Raw genomic sequence first — 27,183 nt, 5'->3', positions numbered from 1 at the left:
GATCAGAAATTCTGATCGGATTGGTTGTAAATAATCTCCATTGGTGGACACAATCGATTATGAACGAGTGAAAAAAATGTCGCCTGAATGAATTTTCGTCGAACGAAAATTTGCATTTTCTTGGTGGTCGTGATAGATAGGAAGCAATGATTGGTTAGTTGATGGTGTAGTGAACAATTTTTCGTCCGATCAGAATTTCTGATCGCTCGAACGATTTTTCGCTAGAAATTGGACCGTTAGTGGCCACCTTTACATGTACCCACAGTTACATTGCCTAGGGCCTGATAGATGTTCTTTGTTCCGGTTTGTACCTTTTACAAGTACTCTTACCAAGGACTAGTTTTAGTCTATGACTAAAGGGAATAAATATGGCAGTCTCCATATCCTTCTCACTTCAGTTGACTTTTAAAATTCCTAAGCGTTGGCAGTTAAGAGACGAATTTCATGTTACATACTTTCAATCAACAAGATTGTAATATGCAAATTAGAGGAGTCTGAGTCGAGGAGTCTGAGTCGGTGGAATCCTAAACTGAGGAGTCAGAGTTGGTGGATTTTTGTACCGACTCCACAGCCCTGGCTAAATGGGCTGCAAGTTTCCTCCTGGAGCAATTTTTCCGGATTACTGAGCCCAGTGGAACAGAAACGGATCCTGAAGCACTGCATTGGGGTCAATGAGAAAACAGAATGTTTCTTCACACTAGTGAAGAAACGGACCGTTCTAAGGAGCAAAATCCACCTTGGGCATGGGGGTCTGGGGGGATGTGGGGAAACTGAATGGAAGCAGGGGTCTGGGGGGGATGTGGGAAAATGAAATGGAAGCAGGGGTCTAGGGGGGATGTGGGGAAATGGAATGGAAGCAGGGGGGGGGGATATGGGGAAACGACATGGAAGCAGGGGACTGGGGGGATGTGGGGAAACGGAATGGAAGCAGGGGTCTGGGGGGGATGTGGGGAAACTGAATGGAAGCAGGGGACTGGGGGGATGTGGGGAAACGGAATGGAAGCAGGGGTCTGGGGGGGGGGGGAAACGGAACGGAAGCAGGGGTCTGGGGGGATGTGGGGAAACTGAATGGAAGCAGTGGTCTGGGGGGGATGTGGGGAAACGGAATGGAAGCAGGGGGGGGGGGATATGGGGAAACGAAATGGAAGCAGGGGACTGGGGGGATGTGGGGAAACGGAATGGAAGCAGGGGTCTGGGGGGGATGTGGGGAAACTGAATGGAAGCAAGGGTCTGGGGGGGGGGGGGACGGAAGCAGGGGTCTGGGGGGATGTGGGGAAACTGAATGGAAGCAGGGGCCTGGGGGGATGTGGGGAAATGGAATGGAAGCAGGGGTCTAGGGGGGGATGTGGGGAAACTGAATGGAAGCAGGGGGGGGGGGATATGGGGAAACAAAATGGAAGCAGGGGACTAGGGGGATGTGGGGAAACTGAATGGAAGCAGGGGGGGGGGGATATGGGGAAACGAAATGGAAGCAGGGGTCTGGGGGGATGTGGGGAAACGGAATGGAAGCAGGGGTCTGGGGGGATGTGGAGAAACTGAATGGAAGCAGGGGACTGGGGGGATGTGGGGAAACTGAATGGAAGCAGGGGACTGGGGGGATGTGGGGAAACGGAATGGAAGCAGGGGACTGGGGGGATGTGGGGAAACTGAATGGAAGCAGGGGACTGGGGGGATGTGGGGAAACGGAATGGAAGCAGGGGTCTGGGGGGATGTGGGGAAACTGAATGGAAGCAGGGGACTGGGGGGATGTGGGGGAAACGGAATGGAAGCAGGGGTCTGGGGGTGTGTGTGTGTGTGGGGGGGAAACGGAACGGAAGCAGGGGTCTGGGAGGATGTGGGGAAACTGAATGGAAGCAGGGGTCTGGGGGGATGTGGGGAAACGGAATGGAAGCAGGGGTCTGGGGGGATGTGGGGAAATGGAATGGAAGCAGGGGTCTAGGGGGGATGTGGGGAAACGGAATGGAAGCAGGGGTTGGGGGTGTGGGGGATGTGGGGAAACGGAATTGGAAGCAGGGGTCTGGGGGGGATGTGGGGAAACTGAATTGAAGCAGAGGTCTGGGGGGGATTTGGGGGAAACGAAATGGAAGCAGGGGACTGGGGGGATGTGGGGAAACGGAATGGAAGCAGGGGTCTGGGGGGGATGTAGGGAAACGAAATGGAAGCAGTGGTCTGGGCTGGATGTGGGGAAACGGAACAGAGTTAAAACTTTCTAATCCGATCGGCCCATTTTCACGGATTCATTTGCCACTAATTGTCGGTGTGAACCGAGCCTAAGTCCAAGCAGGTGATCTCTGCAGAATATTTGTTTCTGAGAATTCCGAAGCTGGTGAAAATGATTCCTTTTCTCCCAGAATGCTTTGGGGGGAGTATTACACATAGCTAGTGAAGTATGCAAGAAGTGTTGTTTACCCATACACTGCAAAATGAACAACTGGTGGTTCCCAGTGGCAGTGAAAAAATTAAGCAGACAGAACTGACATGCTTTGGACTAGTCCATCTCCTGGGGGATTCTCAGGGTTTTTGTTTTTTTCCCCAAGACCATTCCCTAAATGGCAGTTGCTAAGTCTAACTGCCAAAATAGATACCAGCCAGCCTCCCTTCTTGCTTTCACACTATTTTGGCAGTTAGACTTAGCAACTGCCGTTCAGGAAATGCTTTGGAAACAAGGAAAACCCTGAGAATCCCCCATGAGGATATGGACGACTAGTCCAAAACCTGTCTAATTTTAACTGCCTTCTTTTTTCGCTGTAGTGGTTATTTATGACCAATGCTGCAAAATCGAAATACCCTGTAGTGATCAAAAATACAGCCAACTATAAAATGAGCTATGGCCCTGATTCCATAAACTTTGGCCCTGAGTTTTATCTGAGTTGTTTTCACATTTTATAAATGAAAAGATCTTTTAACACCCATCAGGCAAATGGCTTTAGGTCCCATTCACTGCTCCAGCTGGTTCCAGCGGCCAAGAGCCTCCTAGTCATGCACAGTTCAGGAACAGTTGGAACTGGGAATGCCCAGAGGTGGCTGCTACACACAACCATGTGGGAGTACTCACAAACAGTGCGGCGTGCACAGAGCATACGCTCTTGAACTCCCAGTGGAGCTAAGAATGGGAGGCAGCAGCATGGAGGGAGGTCGGGCACAATAACTGGCCAAGCAGTGTCTGGGGACTTTATCTTTTAGATTATGCACATGTGCATAACTTTTAAAATTTGTCTTTCCTCAGCTTTAATTTTTAAGTACTGTATTGTAACTCCCAAAAATCTTAAAAAAATGATGGGCTGCACAGAGAAGAAGCATTGCAACTTGTATTAAATACCTGGAGTAATCAGCTAACTCTTAAACTTGTGTTTAATTGTGCTTAGGATGTTAGAGACCTATTCAGATAAGAATGACATGGCCTTGCCTGCTGCTGTTCATGTTTGAATCCTGTGATGATTGTACATGTTCAGGGGAAGTGCCTTGTTGCATGTGAGAATAGCTGTTACTGTTCTTTGGAATATTTAGCCTGTTGGAAGTTTTTTTGTTTTTTTTTCTAACCTTGAGCAATGACAGTCTTATACTTACTGAAACATCGTGCTTTATGTGTTTAAATTGTCATGAATATGGTTTGTCTTGACCATAGTAACTCTTCAAGCTGTCATTCTGCAGTGCTACCTTGTAAACGCAACAAGCAGGGGTGGTCAATGATATGCAAATAACATGGTTTCGAGTTAAATTCAGGATTATGCAGATCATGTGTGTTGTAGCTTTAAAATGCACCAATTGAATCCTGCCATGGTGGAATTTGGTCCATTTTCAAGCTAAATAAATGTGCATACAAATCTGCATAATGCCAAATTAGCTAGGAACTATTTGCATCTCATTGACCATCCATAGTGAAGGACCACTACAGAAAAAAAGTAGGCAGTTTAAATCTGATAGAACTGAGGTTTTGAACTAGTCCATCTCCTCATGGGGGATTCTCAGGGTTTTCTTTATTTTCAAAAGCATTTCCTTAATGGCAGTTGCGAACTCTAACTGCCAAAATAGTAAGATGCCAGCATCCCTACTTGCTTTTACACTATTTTGGCAGATGCAACTGCCGTTCAGGAAATGATTTTTAACTGCATACTTTTTTTTTGCTGTAGTGGTCCCTTAATAAGGAATCTATCTGGTTGCTTGAAGCAGTTTTTTGGTTTTTTGAATCAGTGTTTTTACTTCTTCGAGTCCTACTTCACTAAGGAACTGTGGTAAGCTGTTCTTTTATACGTATGCTAAACACACTATGGTATGTCAAACCGTCTTTTCCACAAAAGAGTTCTCTACAAATGTTTAACTGTTGCTGCTTAATGAAGGCCATCCACAACATATTGGTAAATAAGATTTCAACCAATCCTGGGGAGTCAGAACACCTGATCTGCATATTATTAGAAGCTGAAGGTGGGCATTACAGCCAGGCAAGAAATGTGAATTTATCATATATACTATAATACAAATCGATGTACAAGTCGACTCTAATATTTCTTCCTCTTAAGCTGGATTTTTTTTATTGACTCAAGTATAATTCTACCCAGCAAAGTTAATGGCTGCACTTAGGAACCAGGAGGAATTAACAGCTGCCCATGGGGCCCAGGTAAATGACTGCCCTGCATACCGTAATGTAAAAAATCTCAAAAATAGGCACAGCAGCCAAATGGGATACACCAGAAACACTAATAATACAGATAAAGATATTTTTATGCACAATGCCAAAATGTGTGAATTTAGAAAAATTAAGAAAGAGGATTGGCTCTTTGGTGCATGAAAAAAGTGACACATTTTATTTAACATTAATTAGAATACAATAATGACCGTAATAAGTTGAATAAAAAGAAAAAACCCTAATAAAAGTAATATAGCATCAAAACACTCTCTGGGCATCGAATGGCAACAAAGTCCCCACCTTTGCATAGAAAGAATCCACCTCTATGTAACTTGTGGCATAAAAATGGCACAAAATTATGATAGTTTCAATGTGCCCCCAATCACAGGGCTGGCCAAAAATCAAAACAAGTCTCCAGAATTAGCATTCGCAGATGTTCAAAAGAAGTGTGGCATTCCTCAGATTAGTATTGAATGTTCAGATGTTAGTAGAAGGCATCCGCACAATACATTTATAGCATCCAGCAAAGCAACAGCACTTGATTAGTGCACACCACAAATATGTCGTCTCCCCAATCCCAGGAGTAAGTGTGTGGACCTTTATAGATTAGCAGCACTCCGTAGAGGCAGATACACGGCATGCAGTGTTATGTGGAAGCAGATGCACAACATGAGCCAAACTGACATATTTCAAAGAATAGCCACCGACACCAGAGCATGTAGGAACATCAAGGTTTGGTAGGCTTGGCATATAAAGTTCATCATGGAGGAGTAAAGAAATCAACATCCTGAGGCATGCCACATAGTTACCAGTCCCAGAAGTACATTGGATGAGACAGTGTAGTCCGTGCAGGAATAGAGTGGCTCCAGATGACAAATGGCATCTTTATTCCGTGCGCCCGATGCATGACGTCACCGACCACGCCCCCACTAGAAGTGCGTCGGTGTGTGAGCTGAAAGTCACTGGAGCGCATTGCGCTCCACGGGCAAACAGTCAAGAAGTGCAGCCTCCCGACCTAGCCCACGTGACTCCACAAGCTAAATGTCGGGGGAGAAGAGGGGCGGGCAAGACATTTGAATATAAAAAAAGTAAAATAAACAGATCATGTAGAAACAAGCTGAAAAAAGAAAATTGCTCAAAAATAGTAAACGGGGTAGTCTGTATCTGACCGACACATAGGCATAGCACACAGGTCACTCCACTGCCGCTATGTCAGCAAGACCAGACCCACCCACATGACATTCAAATTAGTACAAAATGATTAGCTGAGATGAAACTAAAGCCCCCATTGTATAAAGGAATGACTGGGTGTGAACAAAAACCCCAATCAAAAAAGTGTATATACTGGTCAAAAGAAAAGCAACACTGGAGGGGACCGCGGAGAACAGCAGGGAGGGGGAAGGGATGAGGGGGACCTGAAAGGGAAAGAAACAGAGGAAGGGTGGTAGGAGGGAAGGATTGGGGATTGCAAGGAAAGGAGGGGAGGGGGGAAAGGGGAGAGGAAAATGGGAAAGGGTAGGGATCACCCAGATTTACAAGGGAGCCAGAGGGCAGAGCATATGACAAAACAAGTCACTTTGGCAAAAAAGACTCGATAGTTAATACTGTCATTGAGCCCCTTACCTTCAGTTGCATTTAAAGTGAAAATCCAACTAGATTCCAATTGTAATAAAGATGTATCTAGATCCCCACCCCTAGGATGGCAATGGACTATATCTAGGCCTACAAATCTGATGAAACTAGCATTTCCTCTGTTCTAGATCAGTAGTCCTCAAATAAAGGCCCACGGGCCGAATGTGGCCCCCTGAGGCTTTTTTACCGGCCCCCCATACACAAAATGTATTACAGATGCGGTCAGCTACATCGTTAATTATTGGTGGTCTGCATACAGAATGAAGCCAGAAAGCAGTAATTCACTGATTTCCAATCAAATTCCACATCAGGTGACACCGTTGTCCAATTGGCCTGCAGGTTGCCACCTGGGTATTCTTCACTGTCTAGTGCACAAAGACTTGTACATCATTTTATGTATACTCCGGCTCCCCAGCAGTCTGAAGTATGTTGACCTGGCCCTCGACCCAAAACGTTTGGGGACCCCTGTTCTAGATGAACATGTCTTGATATAGGGTGTTTAAAGTTAGTTTGTGATGTCGCCCACATTATTTTTAATTCTCTCTTTGCATTCGTGCCGTGTTTTACCAATGTAAAAATACCCGCATTTGCAATACAATAAATAAATGACACCTATGGTATTGCAGTTAACAAAATGCTGCAATACCATTCTTCAGCCATTGGGTAACATCACAAATCTACCAGTCTCCAAATATTGACAATACGTGCAACCCCCACAACTGTAGGTACTGGTCACCCCACAGTGTTTACGGGGTCCATCCTTTCCCCAACAATGATTAGAGGTCAATATATTTCTTAGTTTTACTGTGTCTATAAGTTACTTTCGGGGTAGGTGGTATAAATTCCTTAACCGCATCATTTAATAAAATGTGCCAGTGGCGAAGGAATATTCTGTCCACCTCATTGCTTTGATCATTGTAGCGAGTTATTAATCGTGATTGATTATCGGTATCTCCTGATTTGCCACTCTTCATGAGCAAATCAGTGCGATTCATAGATTTTGCAAGTTTATAGGCTTTTTTGAGCCATCGATTTTATATCTTCTCTCCCTAGATCGGGAGTGTAACAATTTTGCCTCTTTTTCAAATGTAAGGTCCTCAGTGCAATTACGGCGGACCCGGAGGTATTGTCCCGTCGGTATGTTGCGGATTGTATGTTCTGGGTGCGCACTTTTAGTATGTAAGTATGCATTTGATGCTGTGGATTTTCGATATATCTGAGTGGAGAGAAAACCCTTGTCACTGGCCTTAATGGACAAATCTAGAAAGGAAATGGAATGCCGATGATAGTCCATAGTGAACTTTAGGTTCCAATCATTACGATTTAGGGTGTCCACAAATTCATTAAGCAGATCAATGCCCCCTGTCCAAAACATAAGCACATTGTCTATGTACCTGTGCCACGACACAATGTGGCACAGGTACATGACCAGGGCATCGTTACCAATCAGATGTCGTTCCCACTCCCGCAGGTACAGGTTAGCAAGCGACGGGGCACATGTGGTCCCCATCGCTGCCCCTTGCACTTGGAGGTAGTAGGTTCCATTGAAAACGAAAACGTTTTTCTGCAGGATGAAAGTCAACAGATCAAGAATAAACTGATTGCGTGGTTTCTCATTGTTATCCATTTCTGAAAGAAACTTCCCTACAGCCTCCACTTCCCTGTCCTGTGGTATGCTGGAGTAGAGGGCCTCTACTTCCAGGGTCACCAAAAGTGCATCCTTGGGCAGCCGGAGACCCTCCAGGATGCCCAAGAGATGTAATGTATCCGGTACATAAGATGGCAACCAATTCACATGCGGTTGCAAGTGCTTATCTACATACGCTCTTATTTTCTCGGTCAAAGACCCATTGCAGGACACAATGGGTCGTCCCGGGGGGTCTGAGCGAGTTTTTATGCACTTTGGAGGGGGCATAAAAAGTGGGTATAACAGTTCTCTACTTTCAAAGTAGATGCCACTGTTGGAGTGATAATGCCCTCGCCCACCGCATTCTCAATAAGATCGAATAGTTTCCGCTAATTCATGATGACCCTGGATGCAGAGACCGTCCTGCACCATTCTCTGTTCTTAAGAATCTTCTGGCACATATAGACATACTGTTCAGAACTCATTATCACCACGTTCCCTCCCTTATCCGAAGGTTCAATAATTATGTCCTTATTTTCACGCAACTCCACAAGTGCCTGAATTTCCTCATCAGACAAATTGGGTATTTTATTGTTCTCAATCCACATCTTCTGAATGTCTTTCTCCACGAGGGGGACAAATGTGTGGACACTAGGACAGAGAGGGACAAGGTGGACCGGGGTCTGAATTGCTGATTGATCTTCTGACTGACAACTCTGCTCTGCACATCCTCATCAAACAAATTGTCACTCATGTCCTGACCACTTTCTTCACTCAATTTGACCAGGTCCATCAGGGTTCGCAAATTCTGATTTGACCAATATTTCCAGTCCGAGATAGCACCACCCAAAGGCGATTCGTTTTTCCTTTTATGTAACAATTTCAGTGTGAGGTTTCGGCCAAAGAGATGTAAATCCTTCACAAACTCGAATCTGTCAAAGTTACTATTAGGGCAAAATCAAAGGCCTTTGGCCAACAATTCAATGGTGCCCTTAGAAAATTCATAACCTGATATATTTACAACCCGCATGTTGTTCGCATTTGGAGGTTGATCAAGATGGGAGGAAGAAATCATGACTAGGCCATCTCCCCCCCCCCCCCCCCCTTCCACTCCATTGTCCTCTAACAAACAGAGGCTCAAAAAAAAAAAAAGCATATAAAGGTGCAAAATCTACAAATCGCACTGATTTGCTCGTGAAGAGGGGTAAATCAGGAGATACCGATAATCAATCACAATTAATAACTTTCTACAATGTTCAAAGCAATGATGTGGACAGAATACTCCGTCGCCACTGGCACATTTTATTAAATGATGCGGTTAAGGAATTTATACCACCTACCCCGAAAGTTACTTATAGACGCAGTAAAACTTTAAGAAATAGACCTCTAGTCATTATTGGGGAAAGGATGGACCCCGTAAACACTGTGGGGTGATCAGTACCTACAGTTGTGAGGGTTGCACGTATTGTCAATATTTGGAGACAGGTAGATTTGTGATGTTACCCAATGGCCGAAGATGGGTATTGCAGCATTTTGTTAACTGCAATACCATAGGTGTCAATTATTTATTGTATTGCAAATATGGGTGTTTTTACATTGGTAAAGCACGGCGCAAATTCAGAGAGAATTAAAAATCATGTGGGCGACATCACAAATTGTTACTTTAAATCCCCTATATAAGACATGTTCATCTAGAACATAGAGGAAATGCTAGTTTCATCAGATTTGTAGGCCTAGATAGAGTCCATTGCCATCCTAGGGGTGGGGATCTAGATACATCTATTACAATTGGAATCTCGTTGGATTTTCACTTTAAAGAGACTCTGAAGCGAGAATAAATCTCGCTTCAGAGCTCAAAGTTAGCAGGGGCACGTGTGCCCCTGCTATACTGCCGCATACGCGCCGCACAAAGGGGGTCCCTTCACCCCCAAACCCACCCCAGCACGACTTGGTCGTGCATTTGGTCGCTCCTGGAGGCAGGGCTAACAGCTGCAGCCCTGCCTCCAGTCGCGTCTGTCAGCGGCGCATCGCCGCCTCTCCCCCGCCCCTCTCAGTGAAGGAAGACTGAGAGGGGTGGGGGAGAGGCGGAGATACGCGCTGACAGACGTGCATGGGGCAGGGCTGCGGCGGTTAGCCCTGCCCCAACCAGGAAGCGCTCCCCCGCATTACGGAGGGGGATTTGGGGGTGAAGGGACCCCCGTTAAGCCGCGCCATAGCGGCGTTTTAGCAGGGGCACACATGCCCCTGCTAACTCTGAGGTCTGAAGCGAGATTTATTCTCGCTTCAGTCTCTCTTTAAATGCAACTGAAGGTAAGGGGCTCAATGACAGTATTAACTATCGAGTCTTTTTTGCCAAAGTGACTGGTTTTGTCATATGCTCTGCCCTCTGGCTCCCCTGTAAATCTGGGTGATCCCTACCCTTTCCCATTTTCCTCTCCCCTTTCCCCCCTCCCCCTCCCTTCCTTTCCTTGCAATCTCCAATCCTTCCCCTTCCTCTGTTTCTTTCCCTTTCAGGTCCCCCTCATCCCTTCCCCCTCCCCTCCCTGCTGGTTTCCGCGGTCCCCTCCAGTGTTGCTTTTCTTTTGACCAGTATATACACATTTTTTTTGATTGGGGTTTTTGGTTACACCCAGTCATTCCTTTATACAATGGGGGCTTTAGTTTCATCTCAGCTAAACATTTTGTACTAATTAGAATGTCATGTGGGTGGGTCTGGTCTTGCTGACATAGCGGCAGTGGATTGGCCTGTGTGCTATGCCTATGTGTCGGTCAGATACAGACTACCCTGTTTACTATTTTTGAGCAATTTTCTTTTTTCAACTTGTTTCTACATGATATGTTTGTTTTACTTTTTTTTTATATTCAAATGTCCTGCCCGCCCCTCTTTGCCCCCTTCCCCTCTCGTCCCCGACATTTAGCTTGTGAAGTCACATGGGCCAGGTCGGGAGGCTGCACTTCCTGACTGTTTGCCTGTGGAACACAATGTGCTCCAGTGACTTTCAGCTCACACGCCAACGCACTTCTAGTGGGGGCGTGGTCGTTGACGTCACGGGAGGGGGGGGGCCAGGAGTGGCGAAACATGTCAGGCCACATCTGACAGCACATCCCCTCTGGGCATTTGTCATCTGGAGCCACTCTATTCCTGCACGGACTACACTCTGTCTCATCCAATGTACTTCTGGGACTGGTAACTATGTGGCATGCCTCAGGATGTTGATTTCTTTACTGCCTCCATTATGAACTTTATATGCCAAGCCTACCAAAACTTTGTTCCTATATGCTCCTATATGTGTCGGTGGCTATTCTTTGAAATATGTCAGTTTGGCTCATGTTGTGCATCTGCTTCCACATAACACTTCATGCCGTGTATCTGCCTCTATGGAGTGCTTCCAATCTATGAAGGTCCACACACTTACTCCTGCGATTGGGGAGACTACATATTTGTGGTGTGCACCTATTAAGTGCTGTTGCTTTGCTGGATGCTATAAATGTATTGTGCTGATGCTTTCTACTAACATCTGAACATTCAATACTAATCTGAGGAATGCCACAACATCTGCTAATGCGAATTCTGGAGACTTGTTTTGATTGGCCAGTCCTGAAATTGGGGGCACATTGAAACTATCATCATTTTTGCCATTTTTATGCCACAAGTTACATAGAGGTGGACTCTTTCTATGCAAAGGTGGGGACTGCAGCCCCTCCTTTGTTGCCATTTGATGCCCGGAGAGTTTTTTGATACTATATTACTTTTATTAGGGTTTTTTTTTCTATTAAACTTATTACGGTCATTATTGTATTCTAATTAATTAATGTTAAATAAAATGTGTCATTTTTCATGCACCAAAGAGCCAATCCTCTTTCTTAGTTTCCCTGCATACAGTATTGCAGCCATTGACCCCTCCTGTCCCTTAAGTGCAGCCAAGAACTCCTCCCCTAAGTGCAGCAATTATTCACTCCCCTTCCTGCAGCCCAGTATTTTCCCCAAATGCCCCTTTCCTTGTTAATTGCTGAGGCCAGGACTTCCAGACCTGTGTTTTCTTGGCATCTCCTTAATCAAGAAACTGTCACTTACCACAGGGTAAATTGCTGCAAATGGGAATGTCACTTTTACAGTACACACATTACTCAGTGTGCTCAGTGTTGCTCATGACTCCTGTATAAGTCGACCACTATACTTTCATTTAGTGAGTCAGACTTAAATTTCTAGACTTAAACTCTAGTATGTAACTGTTGCCACTTCTCTGGCATATACCGTAATTCCACTTATGGCTGGAGCCTCAGGTACACAATACTAATCATGTTTTAATCTTCTGGAAATTAAGGGACGTGATATACTTCTCTCTGCTGATGTATAGACCTGTGGCTGAAGGGGGGTAATGTACTTCAGGGACCTGGTAATCACTGTCTCATTTCATTCTCCTCTTCCTTATGTCAGTTGGTGAAACTATGCAGTGGGATGTTAGAAGCCGGGAAAACCTACCTTACAACCAACAAGCACTTTGTGAGCGGCATCCGAGACTTGGCCCACCAATGCAAGAAAGATGAGATGATATCGGTAAGTTGTGAACTACATGTCAAAAAGCATCATTGGTAAGGCTACTAAAGTACAATGTCAGGTTTGGCAACTCCTAGCTCATGAACTTTTTAATTGGCTGTTTGTAGAATGGCTTCACTAGAAAACACTTGGCTCATATATTTGAAACATCTGCATCATGGTTTTAGGTTTCAGGCCTCTTTCTCATTAGAAGCTGAAGTCAGTAAATTCACCACCTGTCAGCTGCTCCCGTACACTGGCCAGGTGCATGCTAGCGGCTACACTCAGATGCAACATGATGCATTCCGTTTGCTGTGTTGGGTAACTGCACTATGAGTCAAGTGCAGAGGCTCGTGGGGTGACATGCTGCCATTAACTTGTGGCCAGCAGATTGAAATTTGACCTACCGGAGAAGTACACAGTTCACCCTCCGGTGTGAGAGGTTTAAAGCATAGCTCCAGTTAGGCATTATTCCAGCATTTCTGCATGCTCTGCCAGGGATAGCCGTGTGCGGCCGTACCCCCTCCTCTATACAGCGCAACTATGCATAGATCTTTCTCTGGCTAAGTCTGCACACGTGCTGGAGGGCCTTACAGGAGCTACGTTGCTGTAAGTACAGCATAGCATGGTTAAAAAAAAAAAAAAGTTGTCTGTGGTTCGAGGTGCCAGAGAGGCAGGTGTGGGAAGTTGGAACATACCTACATTACCTTCCACAACCTTGCAGGGAGAGCATTTCATAGGCAGAACGGCAGCTGCAATTTGTGACTCCCAACAAGTGAGTGAGCTGAATAAGGGCAGAGAAAAAAACCGGTATGATGCACTGACTAGTAAAAATACTAAAAAGTTTGTCTCAGCAGTCTATCTAAAAATGCAGTCTTCACAAACGTAAGACTTTAAATCCTAATAAAATCAATTGACTTCCCCCATACATCCAGTTAAAGGACAACTGAAGCCAGAATATGGAGGCTGCCATATTTATTTCCATTTAAGGTATACCAGTTGCCTGGCAGCCCTACCAATTTATTTGGCTGCAGTAGTGTCTGAATCACATCAGAAACTAGCATGCAGCTAATCTTGTCAGATCTGACAATAATGTCAGAAACGCCTGATATGCTGCATGCTTGTTCAGGGTCTACGGCTAAAAGTATTTGAGGCAGAGGATTATCAGGATAGCCAGGCAACTGGTATTATTTACTAGGAAATAAAGATGCCAGCCTACACAAACCTCTCGCTTCAGTTGTCCTTTAAGTAGCAAAGACACAGGCGCACGTTACTACATATATAGCTGCTTGTAATACTAAAACAACAAGATATTTGTAAGGCGCCTTTCTCCCTGAAGACCCACAGTGCATAAGCTTGTCTCAGATCAGTACATAGTGATGTGTACAGGGGAAAAAGTTATGTGATCATAAATGCCAGACTAAACAGGTGGCTTTTCACAGCAGCTTTCTATAACAACAAAAAAAATCTGTAATCTTGCCAGGGCACTATCTGCAAAGAGTTTGTATGTTCTCTCCGTGTCTGCGTGGGTTTCCTCCGGGCACTCCGGTTTCCTCCCACTTTCAAAAAACATACGGATAAGTTAATTGGCTCCCCCTAAAAAAAATTGGCCCTAGACTACAGTACTTACACTACATAATATAGATATATGGCAATGGTAGGGATTAGATTGTGAGCTCCTTTGAGGGACAGTTAGTGACAAGAGATATATATATATATATATATATATATATATATATATATATACTGTACAGCGCTGCGTAATATGTCGGCGCTATATAAATACTAAATAATAATAATAATAATAATATATACTGACCTAGCACACCCGGTACCAACACTAGAGGGACAGCAAGAAAGTAAATAGGGCCCAAGGAGATGCTGAAGGCATGGATAAATCAGTCACTTTGATGTTTTTATTCCATAAATGCAATTCATTGCAAATGTCAGTTCAAGTCCTATAAAATAATCAAGGCGTCACTGAAGGTACAACAAGGCTCCAGTGATAACGCCTGTGGATGTGTCTGGCATGCTCACTATTGCATTGCAGCTTTCCTGGTGGTTCACACACCCATACCGGGAGAAGAAAGAATATTGCCTATATGCAGAGTTCCCCCACCCTGTCCTCAAGGCCCACCAACAGTGCATGTTTTGCAGAAAACCACAAACATTCACAGGTGAGGTAATTAGTGTCTCAGCGGAGCTGATTAGCTACCTCTGTGGATTTCCACAAAACATGCACTGTTGGTGGGCCTTGAGGACAAGGTTTGGGAACACTGGCCTATAGCATATGGACATTAAAGCAGCCCATACACTCAGCCGATTTTCTGGCCGACCGATCGATCCCGATCGATCGATCGATCGATCAATCGATTGCAAATCGGTTGGCCAATCGACCGATCGGCCGATTTCGATCGATTTCGATGGATTTCCATCGAACTTGCAGGGTGGAAAATTTAGGTCGATCTGATGAGATTGCTTATCAGTTTGCATTGGCCTTAATGGAAATCTGATGGCAAAAAAATGCCATCAGATCGAATTTCAATAGATTTCAAACTGAAATCTATTGGAATTCTATCCTGGTAAAAAATGTTCTAAAAACGCATCAGATAGATCATCAGATGCATTTCTTATCTATCTGCTGCCAATCTGACGAGTGTATGGGCACCTTAAGAGTATCCATGGCTGAGGTCTGTTCAGAGTGAGGGTGGTGAGCATTGTAATACCGTGGTTACACAGCATTTGGGGCAGCAGCCTTGTTTCATGTCAAAACAACTTTTTGCGTCCATGCTTCAGCTTACTTGCAGTTTGAGAAACTGATTTGCCATGCATGTATGCTGCTTTTTCTGCATCACCCTTTGTTGGCTTCACTTCATGAAAATGTATGGCTTTACATTCACTCTCCAGCTTATCTACTCAACCAAGGAAGTGACCTGTGGTCGAATGATGCTTGCTTGCTGTCCTTGCTTATTTTATAGTGCTTGAGCTGACATATCAGTAGTAATGTGCACGTGTCCTCAACTGGATTTATGGGGAATCGATTTTATCAGCATTTAAATTGTGACGTTTGTGCTTTAACCTTCCTGGCGGTAAGCCCGATCTCGGGCTATACCGCCGGAAGGCACCGCTCAGGCCCCGCTGGGCCGATTTGCATAATTTTTTTTTTTGCTACACGCAGCTAGCACTTTGCTAGCTGCGTGTGCAATCCGATCCGCCGCTATTCGTCGCGCCGCAGCTGCCCCCAGACCCCGTGCGCCGCCTGGCCAATCAGTGCCAGGGAGCGCTGAGGGGTGGATTGGAGTCCCCTTTGACGTCATGACGTCGAGGCCATGGCGACGGGGAAGCCCTCCAGGAGATCCCGTTCTTTGAACGGGATCGCCGGAGGCGATCGGAGGGGCTTGGGGGATGCCGCTGAGCAGCGGCTATCATGTACATGATATTAAAAAAAAAAAAAGGCTGTGCTGCCCCCTGGCGGATTTTAATAAACCGCCAGGAGGGTTAAAGCCTGGTACACACCATACAATTTCTCATCAGATAGATGGGTCGAATGATAATTTCAGACAGATCCGATCGGATTTACGATCTTTTTCCTGATAGATTTTCCGATCACTTCTATGCAAATTGATCAGAAAAACGATCGAAAATCAGATCGGACCTGTTGGAAATGATCTATTTGACCCATCTATTTGACGCGAAATTGAATGGTGTGTACCAGGCTTAAGAATGACTGTTGAGACAATAAACTTATTTTGTATTCTTGCTAATCGGTACATTATACCTGTTTTTTTTCTGATTCATTTGTTTTTGGTTGCACTGAGCATACGGTCAGCGAATTGCTGCAGTATTGTCATTAATATACGGTGTTGTCTGACAGAAACCGCTTACGAGGTGACTATATGATTTAATTCAGTGAGTGAGCTGCACCTCCATGGGAAACTCGGCAGCCAAAGGGTCAAGCTTGTGCTTATATTAGTGAATAAAGCTGTTTTTTTTTTACCATTTCATTCATAGTTTATATGTCTTTCAGCCTTCTCAGTGGCGTAGCTCGAGATCATGGGGGCCCCATAGCAAAACTTTCGTGGGGCCTTCAAGTGTGCTCTTAAGCAGGGCCGGTTCTAGACTTTTTGGTACCTGAGGCAGGCTTGTGAGGATGCGCCCCCCCACCCGATTTGGAATGATTGCACAGCACCTGACACTTCATGACATGCTGCAGCTCAACACAATAGCACACTGGCTGGCTGTGAGTCTTGTTCTCTTCCTACTCTAACTGCATGCTGTTAGTGTAAACACAGTACAAAAATGCTGCTCCTGTAATCTCTGCCGCCTGATGCAAATGAAATGTTTCACCTAGCCTCATGAGAGAACCGGCCCTGCTCTTAAGCAATGCCACCTGCCCCTACCCTATAAATATGAGTTAATTGGACAATTTACATTTTTATACACTCAACATTGCACCTAGTTCATGGGAACTGAGACAGTTTGAGGGTGGAGGAACACAAGAAAGTTAATGGTGAATACATTAAGTACCACATGGGCCCCCTCTGCTCCAGGGCCCCATAGCGGCTGCTATGGCTATTGCTATGCCCCTGCGCCCTATAATACATAAACTATGTAGTATGTTTATTATTTAAAAACTGAGTTTTTTCACAGAGGTGCACCTGTAACTTGGTGAGTCTTAGAAAAAGCTGCATGGTTTGAGGAGATGCTAACCGACTAAAGCTATGTACACACTAGATTTTCTGCAGCTGAACCATTGTTCCTGACCATTTTGGCCATAAATATAAAGTAAATGTAATATCTCTGGCATCCCCTCTAGTGATCCATCAGGATGAATTGGTCTAGACCAGGGGTGCCCACACTTTTTCTGCTCGCGAGCTACTTTAAAAATTTCCGAGTCCAGGAGATCTACCAACATTTCAATTGCTTAACTTAGCATTTATAATGCTGGTATATTAATATATAAGTCGTGTATATAGTAATATATAAACATTATAAATGCTAAGTTTAGCATTTGAAATGTTGGTAGATCTCTTGGAGACACACACATCCAGGGCCAGATTTATACTTTTTGCCACCCAAGGCCCACCATAACAAGCTACCCCCTGACCAACAGCATCTCTATCTCTTCCCCCCCCCCCCCCCTGTAAAGTATAGGTAGCCAGATGACCACCACTCAGTACTGTATAGGTAGCCCCCTCCAGTACAGTATTACTCACCACCACCAGCTGGGAAGCCTGGGGCACTGCTGTTTTGTGTATCAGTCCTTCCCTTTGCTGCTCGCTGGATATACAGAGACATCCGCGCTGTCCGTCTGCTTGTTAACATGCACATCTGCCCATGGCGGTCATGTGATACGGAGGCAGCGAATAGCAGCAGGGAGTGTTCTGCTGTGAAGCAGCATCAGAAGACATAACAACAAAAGCTGTTTAGGTGATGCCTTTAATGACTAACTGTACAAAATTTCTTTGCAAGCTTTCGAAACTTTAAGTTTCTTCTTCAGGCATGTTTCAGGACTGGATCAGGCATGTTTCAGAACAACTGAGCCAGTTCTGAAATATGCCTGAAGAAGAAACTTAAAGTTTCGAAAGTTTGCAAAGAAATCTTGTACAGTTAGTCATTAACCACTTTACCCCCGCCCGTACGGATTTCTCCGTCCCTTTTTCCATCCTTTAACCCCCAGGGACGGAGAAATCCGTACTTTGCGCTCTCCCGCCGCTGCCCGTGCTCCCGCTCGTAAACACGCCGCCCGCCGCTAGTAAACACGCCGCCGCCCGCTCGCTCAGAGATCAACGAACGGGAAAATCCATTCCCGTTCGTTGATCTAAGCCCCGCAATGATCCGCTGCCGCTCGGCTGAGCAGCGCGATCATTGTGAGCAATCACAAAGTCCCAGCCTCTTTCTACTTCCGGCAAGCGTCCGGAAGGACGCTTGCAGGTCGCATGAAACAAAAAGTTACTGTTGCCATCTTGTGGCCAAATAGTAAAACTACACCCTAACCATTTTTTACACACAAACTAGTTTTACACAAAAAATTAACTCCTTACCTCCCACACTCCCCAATTTTTTTTTTTTTGTAATTAAAAAAAATTAAAAAATTTACAATTTAAAAAAAATACATAAATAGTTACCTTAGGGACTGAAATTTTTAAATATTTATGTCAAGAGGGTATAACACTGTTACTTTATAAACTATGGGCTTGTAATTAGGGATGGACGCAAAACTGAAAAAAATGCACCTTTATTTCCAATTAAAATATTGGCGGCAAACATTGTGATAGGGACATAATTTAAACGGTTTTATAACCGGGATAAATAGGCATATACATTTAATAGGTTTTAATTACAGTAGCATGCATTATTTAAAAACTATAAAGGCCGAAAACTGAAAAATAATAAAAAAAAAATTCCCACATTTTTTCCTTTTTCCCATTAAAACACATTTAGAATAAAATTATTCTTGGCATAATGTCCCACCTAAAGAAAGCCTAATTGGTGGCAAAAAAAACAAGATATAGTTCATTTCATTGCGATAAGTAATGATAAAATTATAGACGAATGAATAGAAGGAGCGCTGAAAGGTGAAAATTGCTTTGGTGGTCAGGGGGTAAAACCCCTCAGTTGGGAAGTGGTTAAAGGTATCACCTAAACAACTTTTGTTGTTATGTCTTTGGATTCTCTCCATGACTAATACTGGACCAACACGCAACAAGCAGCATCTGGAAGCAGCAAAAAATTAGACCCTCCTGCTACTCGCTACTTGCATGGCGAATTGTCTGCCCTTGTGGTTGGGTAGAGGGAGAAGAAGGGCTCCCAAAAGCCTCCAGGTACCCCTATAATGGTGGAGGTCGCAGGGGTGATTGTTACGCCCATGATCAGCAGCTAAACCCCACAAGATTGGGCTTTTCTGTGGAAGTGAATGTATACAAAAGATTTATTTTTGTTGCTTTGTGCAAGGAACGACACTTGTGTAGCCACGGCCACCCACATAGTTAAGCATGAATGGTCATGAGTAGTGAGGCATGTGACCCCTGCTGTTGCTAAGTAGAGGTGCTAGGGACCACTGCATTTCACTGGAGTGTTTCCAGTGATCATGCTTTGAATTCTAGGTCATCTGAAGTCATCTGTTACCACCACATCATTGCTGATCCAGGGATTATTACAGAGAAGTTGTATTTCTCTAAATGGGATCCATATGCACAGGCACTTAACCGTACTTGGAGCCAAGTCCTGCCCCTGTTTACACATAGTCCAGCACCAGGAGTTATGGAATTGGATTGGTTGTTTGTGAGTATAGTAAGTATACCCTAGTAACGTTCAGGAAAGTCACACAGTCAGTATAGAAATAGTCCCTGGATCAGGAAACTTCTGTGACACACATTACTACATTTTGACAGTACTATTTAATTGATCCCTTTTTTGACCTCGCAGTATTTCTTTAACATTTGCAGTATTGCACACTGTAAAACAAATATCCTTATCTTTTGTTTGCTTACAGGAGTGTCTGGATAAATTTGGGGATAGTCTTCAGGAAATGGTTAACTATCACATGGTAAGCACCTGTCCTATTTCAAAGAAGGCATATTGTATTTCAGCCTGATGAGTAAACTAAAGATGTCCTGGTTTGTTTTGTTATCGGCTATTGTATGTTGGTTTACCTGATTTTATTAAAGAACATTCTATAGTTTTGTTGAAAGTCTCTCTCTTTTTTCTTAATATTAATGTGGAGAGGTCCCTCCCCACCCAGCATCCTCAACTGATTTGTATCAGCTGTCACAAAGAAATGTAAGGTTATTATGCTACTGCATATCTTTTAGAGTAAAGAGGAAGTTCTGAGTTTTTAGGTCCACCTTAAGATTCCTGTTGTTTCAGCGAGATGGCTTTAGTATTCTAGCCTTGGTAAACCTGTCAATTTTCAGCTCACAGTTCTCGCTGAATACTCTTAATATTCGCCTATAGATTTATTAAATTGATTTGAAAAATGACAGGTTGACAGTGAATGGATCCTGGTACTTGATTTGTATGTTTTGGGATGTCTCTTGGAGATATGAAAGATGTACCCGTGCATTGTGAAGCAGGTGATAATGCTATAATGCCTTGTGACTGCTGCTGTCTCTGTGTATGTTGAGATTTTTAGCTACTTGCTGCAGTTACAGTAAATTACATGATCTTTTATCAAAATGTACGGTTTTCTTTTCACTCGGCAAAATTGAAATATTTCTAGTATATATTTCTGTATAGCCAATTATTACAGAGTGCATTACAGAAGCATACTAAATGGAGCCATTCACATATACCACCGTTACCCAGTGGAGGTTACAATGTGCTGACCAAATTCTAGGGCCAGTATTCGGAAAGAAGCCAGTCAGCCTATTGGTATGTTTTTGTGATGTGGGAGGAGATTCAAGTAAACCCAAGAGCAACATACAAACTCCACACAGTTTATCTCATTCCTTTTCTGTCTCCTTCTCCTCCACCTTATCACAAGGAGGGACCATGGTGCAAAAGGGCGCAGTTTTTCCTCCAACGCACCCGCGAGCCGGCGTTTTCCGTCAAGTTTAATTACCAGCTACCGCCGCTGATTGCGTCGCACCGCAGATACCCGACGACACGCCGCAGGCAGACAACGCGTGCAGGAGAACGGCTCCTGTTCGCGTTGTCTGATGTGAAAGAGCCCTTAGAGGTAATTGGTCAGGAACGGGTTGATACATGTTGCCAGTTTGTTTGCTGGTCCATCTTAAAGTGTACCTAAAGGCCCATACACACGTCGGATTTTTCTGAACGACGGGTCGTTTGAACGTCCCGTCGTTCAGTCGTCCGCACGCCAAATTGGGCGTGTGTACAGACTGTCGTTCGGGTGATAAGACTGATTTTGAGCGATCTCCAGAGTGCAGATGAAAATCCTGCAGCCTGCCAGTAATAAAAAGTTATATTTACCTGACAGAAGACCCCGCATCACTAGATTCGATGACTGGCCCCGCCTCCCCTCTCTGCTCGGAGAAAACCGCCAAGCTATTTGCTGCAGTTATTCTCTAGGGAAGCTGTATTTTAAAGGGGAAAAAAAATCAGTCAATAATAACTTTAAACTTTATTTTCTACTTTAAAACTCAAAATAAGACTGTTACGCCAGGAAAGTTCTGTTTAGGAGTAGAACTGTAGATACAATTATTTCATCAATGTTTTTTTCATTTCAGATCGGAAGTATTTTTTTTTTCTTCCCCCCCCTCTGTAGTAGTAAATCTAGTTTTGTTTGTATTGTATTGCTTTTATGTTTATTACTTTTATGTAGGCGGGGTTTTTTTTCCAGTCATATCACAGATATTAATTGTAGATCAACATGGTCTACACAGTGATTACCTTTCAGCTACCAGCATGCTGTGGACTGTAGCTCAGCAGAAGCCTGGCAGCCATCAGCCATATTTATCTGCCAGTTATTTTGAATGATGTGGGGACACTTGATGGCCAGAAATGACTTTTATCCGCTTCTGTGGTTTATTTTTATTTTTTTTATGAAGTCCGTATTGGACGGGGTGAAACGGGCAAGTAGAACTCTGCTTATTTAAAGCACTCCTCTCATTTGCTTGTTGAGACTGGATTATTCCAGAGATTGCTGCGCACATCTGCTAGCCCGGCTGGGTGTTGCATAATCTCTCCGTGATGGGGGGCGCCAGATGTTGCAGCCTTCGCAGCCCAGGAAATGAGAGAGGATCATGTCATCTCTTTCCAGTTTTTCACCCTAAATCAGACAAGTGACAGTTTAAAGGGGACACGGAGCTGCAGGCTGATAAGTCTCCTGGCTCAGAGCAACACAAGATGATCTTTTAGAAAATGAAGCTGGCTGTGAGGGATGATTAGTGGAGGGATTCGGGCAGACAGCTCAGGGAAAGCCTTAGCACCTAGAAATGGTAGTATTAAGCAGGCCGGGACACATTCTGTCAGGCACAAATAATTGAAATGTCAGCCATTCAACTCATAAAGTGTTTATAGATGCCAGGGTAAATGGAAGAACCGCACAGGCTGATTTTTCCCGCAAGATATTCACTTACATTCAGATAAGTGCTTCCCTTATATTAACCAGAGAGACCTAAAGACTGACCGGCGGAAACTACCGAAAGCACTAAGGCCTGGTGCACACCAGAGGAGTTTTTCTGAGCGTTTTGAGTTTTTAAATCTGCTGCTAATGTTATCCTATGTGTCTGTGCACACTGGAGCAATGAGGTTTTGTAAAAAAAAAACCCATAGCATTACATTGGGAAGAGCTTTTGAAACCTCTAAAAGCTCTTCCCAATGTAATGCTATGGGGTTTTTTACAAAACCTTATTGCTCCAGTGTGCACAGACACATAGGATATCATTAGCAGCAGATTTAAAAACTCAAAACGCTCAGAAAAACTCCTCTGGTGTGCACCAGGCCTACGTGGGTAATTCTAATAGTACCTCACAAGAACCTGAGCTGCTGCTCTGCATTTTACTGATTACTGAAGAATACCAGCAGCAGATAGGCATACAGCTTTCTAAGTATATGAACATATATTGTTGTTTTCACATTACAAATTGTGGGGAAAAGTGCCATGTTTTAGGCACAGACGAATGTGCATGGTGTCCGACAATCCACGTGCTAAAATATGCTGTGTTTTCCCCGCAGACAAGTGTAAACCCTCCCTTAAAGGAAATACGAGCTGAAAATAAACAATGCGATTTATCCCCTTTCTCCTAAAAATTACTTTTTATTTTTAAATCTACTTTTTACGTTTTTTTACCGCTTCTTTGCCTATGTACAATGACACATGCATTGAAGAATGCCAGAGCTAAAATCTATTAACTATTTACTCTTTTTATCTCTTTCCTGCTCTCAGAAGCCATTTTGTGCTCAAAAAGTCTTTTATGACTGGAATTCCTTATCAGTGAGGGTTATGCTATAATCCGACCCAGACAGAAGCTGTCACTTGCATACCTGAAAAAGAAAAAAAGGAACAGAGCATAGTTGTGTGTGCTTAGCACTGTACATACACTATTTCATCTTGTCACTTGTCACCTCATGTATCCTTTAAAGGGAATCTGAAGTGAAGATAAACTTATATGATTTGTATGTGTAGTACAGTTAAGAAATAAAACATTAGGAGCAGATACATGAGTCTAATATGGTTTTCAGTACAGGAAGAGTTAAGAAACTCCAGTTATCTATGCAAAAGACCCACTGAGCTCCACGACTTTGAAAGTCGGAGAGAGCTCTGTCTTCTGAGGCTAATTATCTCAAGTGTCTGAACCCTTCTCTGCAGAGAAAAAGAAAATACAATGACAAACGTTCACTAGCCTGCTCTGTAAAATCATTTAGAATGAGGAGTAGTGTGTAAACTGCAAATATTAGAGAATGATGCAAAACTATATAACTGAAAATAAAAATGAGAATATTTTCTTTGCTACCAATATTCTAGTAATTATCTGTACTACACAACCAATTCATTATCCTTTTTTTTCACTTCAGTGTCTCTTTAAAGAGAATCTGTATTGTTAAAATCGCACAAAAGTAAACAAACCAGTGTGTTAGGGGACATCTCCTAGTAACCTCTGTCACAATTTCGCCACTCCTCGCTGCATTAAAAGTGGTTAAAAACAGTTTTAAAAAGTTTGTTTGTAAACAAACAAAATGGCCACCAAAACAGGAAGTAGGTTGATGTACAGTATGTCCACACATAGAAAATACATCCATACACAAGCAGGCTGTATACACCCTTCCTTTTGAATCTCAAGAGATCATTTGTGTGTTTCTTTCCCCCTGCAGTTCTCATGCACTGAAGTTTCAGGCTGCTCGTTTCTTCCTGCAAACAGCTTTGCCTTTGTCTGTAATTCCTCAGTATGTGAAAGCCCAGCCAGCTCAGAGGACGATTTATCCAGCTTGTAAAAGATAAGAGAGAAGAGAGAAGCTGCCCTAATCTAAATAATACACAGGCAGTGTGCATGGAGGGGCCTGGAAGGGGGAGTTCATAGCAGAACCACAACACTGAAGAACTTGGCAGCCTTCCAGACACAGGCTGACAAGTCTGACAGGGGAAAGATACATTGATTTATTACAGAGACTGTGATAGTAGAAAGTGCTGCAGTAAGCCAGAACACATTAGAATAGCTTTTGGAACTTGTAGGATGATAAACAGGATGCAATTTTTGTTACGGAGTCTCTTTAAGGTGTGCCATAAACCAGTAGATCTTAACTCAGCTGGGTATCTTGTGTTATATATAATATAATATTATGATTGTCTAGAAATCACATCACCTGTGGAAATGTGGAAGTGTTTCATGTCTCTGCAGAATATAATAATGTAGACTTGTTTTATTGAGTAGTTTGGTCAGTTTGTGCTGTAGTTCCTGCCTATACAGAGTGTAACAGAAATGTAGTTTGATCTCATCTAGTACCCAGTCCATATTGGGAGATGCCACACCATCTCTGTATAGAATATAATTGCATTAGGAGCATATTCAGCACTGGGTTGATGCTGGGTTGGTGTTTTTTCTTATGGTCATTTAATCCATAATTGTTCTTGCAGCTTGCTTGTTGACATTCCAAGCATCACCTTATTATCACATGTAGATAAATGCCTCCTTAGGAGTTCAGGTTTTAAAACGGTTTCTACTTCAAAGACATTGCACAGCCCAGAGTGTTGCATCATTGATCTCCAGTGTCCTCGCTCATCTGTGATGTAATACTTTAAGACTTTTACAACTCCAGTAATCTATGAAGGGGATAATGAATTTTAGTGTGGCATAGTTCCTGTTCTCTGTCCCATTTCTGAGCTGTAAATAAGATAAGTGAGGCCATCTGAGAAGTGGTTTGCTCAAAGCAAAGTAAGGAAGTGAAGAGGACAAAATATGTCTCCCTCTAGTTTTCATGAGAATGTATCCTCTAGGGGTGCCGATGGTGAAAGATGCTGTAATGTGACTGTTTGGGGATATCTAAACTTTTTGGTGGTTCAGTACTTTCTGATAGATTTAGGATGCAGACAGTCCTGCAGCTAACCTCTCCCCTTCCCAATTTCTGTTGTTTTTGACAAGTCAAGAAGTAAGGGCTCAATCACACTAAGAGCGTTTTTGCCCTTTTTTCAAGTGCAGGCGATTTTCAAAATCGCCCTAAAAACACTTGCAACACGTGCAATTATTCCCTACGAGAGAGTTCACATCTGAGCGTTTGCAAAGCGGTGCCTGTACCTTTTTTGAGCTGATTCTGCCTCGATGGACGGTATAGGAAAAACGCAAAACGCTCCACGAAATCGCTTTGTGCATCGATTGCGTTTGTGTTTTTAAGAATAAATACATTGTATTTATTATTTTCCAGGACAAAGAATTCACTTCCCGACTTGCGTCAGGGAGTGAATTAAAAACCCGCTCTGGAAAAGCGCTTTCAACAAAAACGCACTGCCCACCCAAGCGCAAGGAATCGCAAAAAAATGCACAAAAAAATCCAACGTTGACACGATTGGAACGCATTGTGAACACGGCCTAAAAGGGGGGCAGACTATGACCTGAAAGGGTTGGATGGTTATGCTGTGTTCACATGGGAGTTTGATACATCTGGTTTAGCTGTCCAGCAGCCATAAATCTACACTCCTCAGTCAATTTATAATGTAGCTGAATGGGGTCATGCACCCTTGTAGTTGGGGCTGGTGGATAATAGAAATATGTAATGACTGTCTCATGCTCAGGTAGCCCTGGGGATATATTAAGTGACAGAATTGTAATATGGGAACGTCCAGTAGCCTGGTTATGCTGGTGGGTGATGGACTAGTATTATGGCAATGTCTAGTGGTCCAGTCATGATGCCAGTATTGCGAATGATAGAATTGTATCATGACCATGTCAAGGAACCTCCCTCTCAATGTCAAGGAGGTCAGACTGTGTTGGGAAGTATGAGTGAGGAAATTGTAGTAACTTTATGTCCAGTGGTTAGGTCATGCTGGTGGGTGATGGAATAGTATTATAGTTATGTCTAGGGGTCCGGTCATGATGCCAGTATAGCGCACGATAGAAGTGTATGCCATGTTGTGTTGGGAAGTATGAGTAATGGAATTGTAGTAAGGTCGTGTCTAGTGGTTAGGTCATGCTGGTGGGTGATGATATGGTATTAGGGCCCTTTCACACCGAGGCAGTACGGTATATTTACCGCACCTCACAGCCGTGCAATGAAAGTTCATGGAGACTTTCATCCTATGATGTTACGGAGTGACGCAACGGAAATGATGTTTCTGCAGCATCCCCAACGCAGGTCAAGAACTACGTTAACGCTGCAGCTCTGCATTGTTTATGTGGCGATCTGCGTCAGCCCGGAAGTCCTGTTAGTCTATGGCTATGCATGGATGTTGAAAAAATTACTGAGGCGACGTTGCGGTTTGCATGTGCAGAAGTGTATAGTTTACACAAAGCAGGAAGTGCCGGCAAGCGCTCATCACTTCCTGCTTGGCTAGTGGCCAGACAGGGAACCCCTGAAGGCCGTTTTTATTTATGATGTGGTGCGTTGGGCGCGTCTCACCGCATCGCTGATGCTGGTTTCTTCTGTGGAACCAGCCTCATAGTCTAGGAGTCCAGTCATGATGCCAGTATAGTGCATGATAGAAGTGTATTATGGCCATGTTGTGTTGGGAAGTATGAGTGATGGAACTGTAGTAAGGTCATGCTGATGGGTGATGGAATAGTATTATAGTCATGTCTAGGGGTCCAGTCATGATGCCAGTATAATGGTAGAGAACAGAGGCGCCAAAAGGATAAAAACAATATTTAA

At 43.8% G+C, this 27,183-nt stretch overlaps 1 protein-coding gene across 1 annotated transcript in view; it reads left to right on the top strand.

The window, feature by feature from the left end:
* The window catches only part of ACAP3 (ArfGAP with coiled-coil, ankyrin repeat and PH domains 3), a 254,819-nt gene that overhangs the window by 119,943 nt on the left and 107,693 nt on the right, over positions 1–27,183 (top strand). Inside the window, exons 3-4 of the mRNA XM_068240606.1 lie at positions 12,322–12,441; positions 19,916–19,969. Of these exons, the coding sequence (XP_068096707.1) occupies positions 12,322–12,441; positions 19,916–19,969 (174 nt within the window). The remainder of the gene's footprint in view (positions 1–12,321; positions 12,442–19,915; positions 19,970–27,183) is intronic.

Source organism: Hyperolius riggenbachi, chromosome 6 (genome assembly GCF_040937935.1).
Source record: "Hyperolius riggenbachi isolate aHypRig1 chromosome 6, aHypRig1.pri, whole genome shotgun sequence".
Lineage (NCBI taxonomy): Eukaryota > Metazoa > Chordata > Amphibia > Anura > Hyperoliidae > Hyperolius > Hyperolius riggenbachi.
The sequence above is the reverse complement of the archived record's forward strand: the minus strand, read 5'-3'. Positions and strand labels throughout refer to the sequence as shown.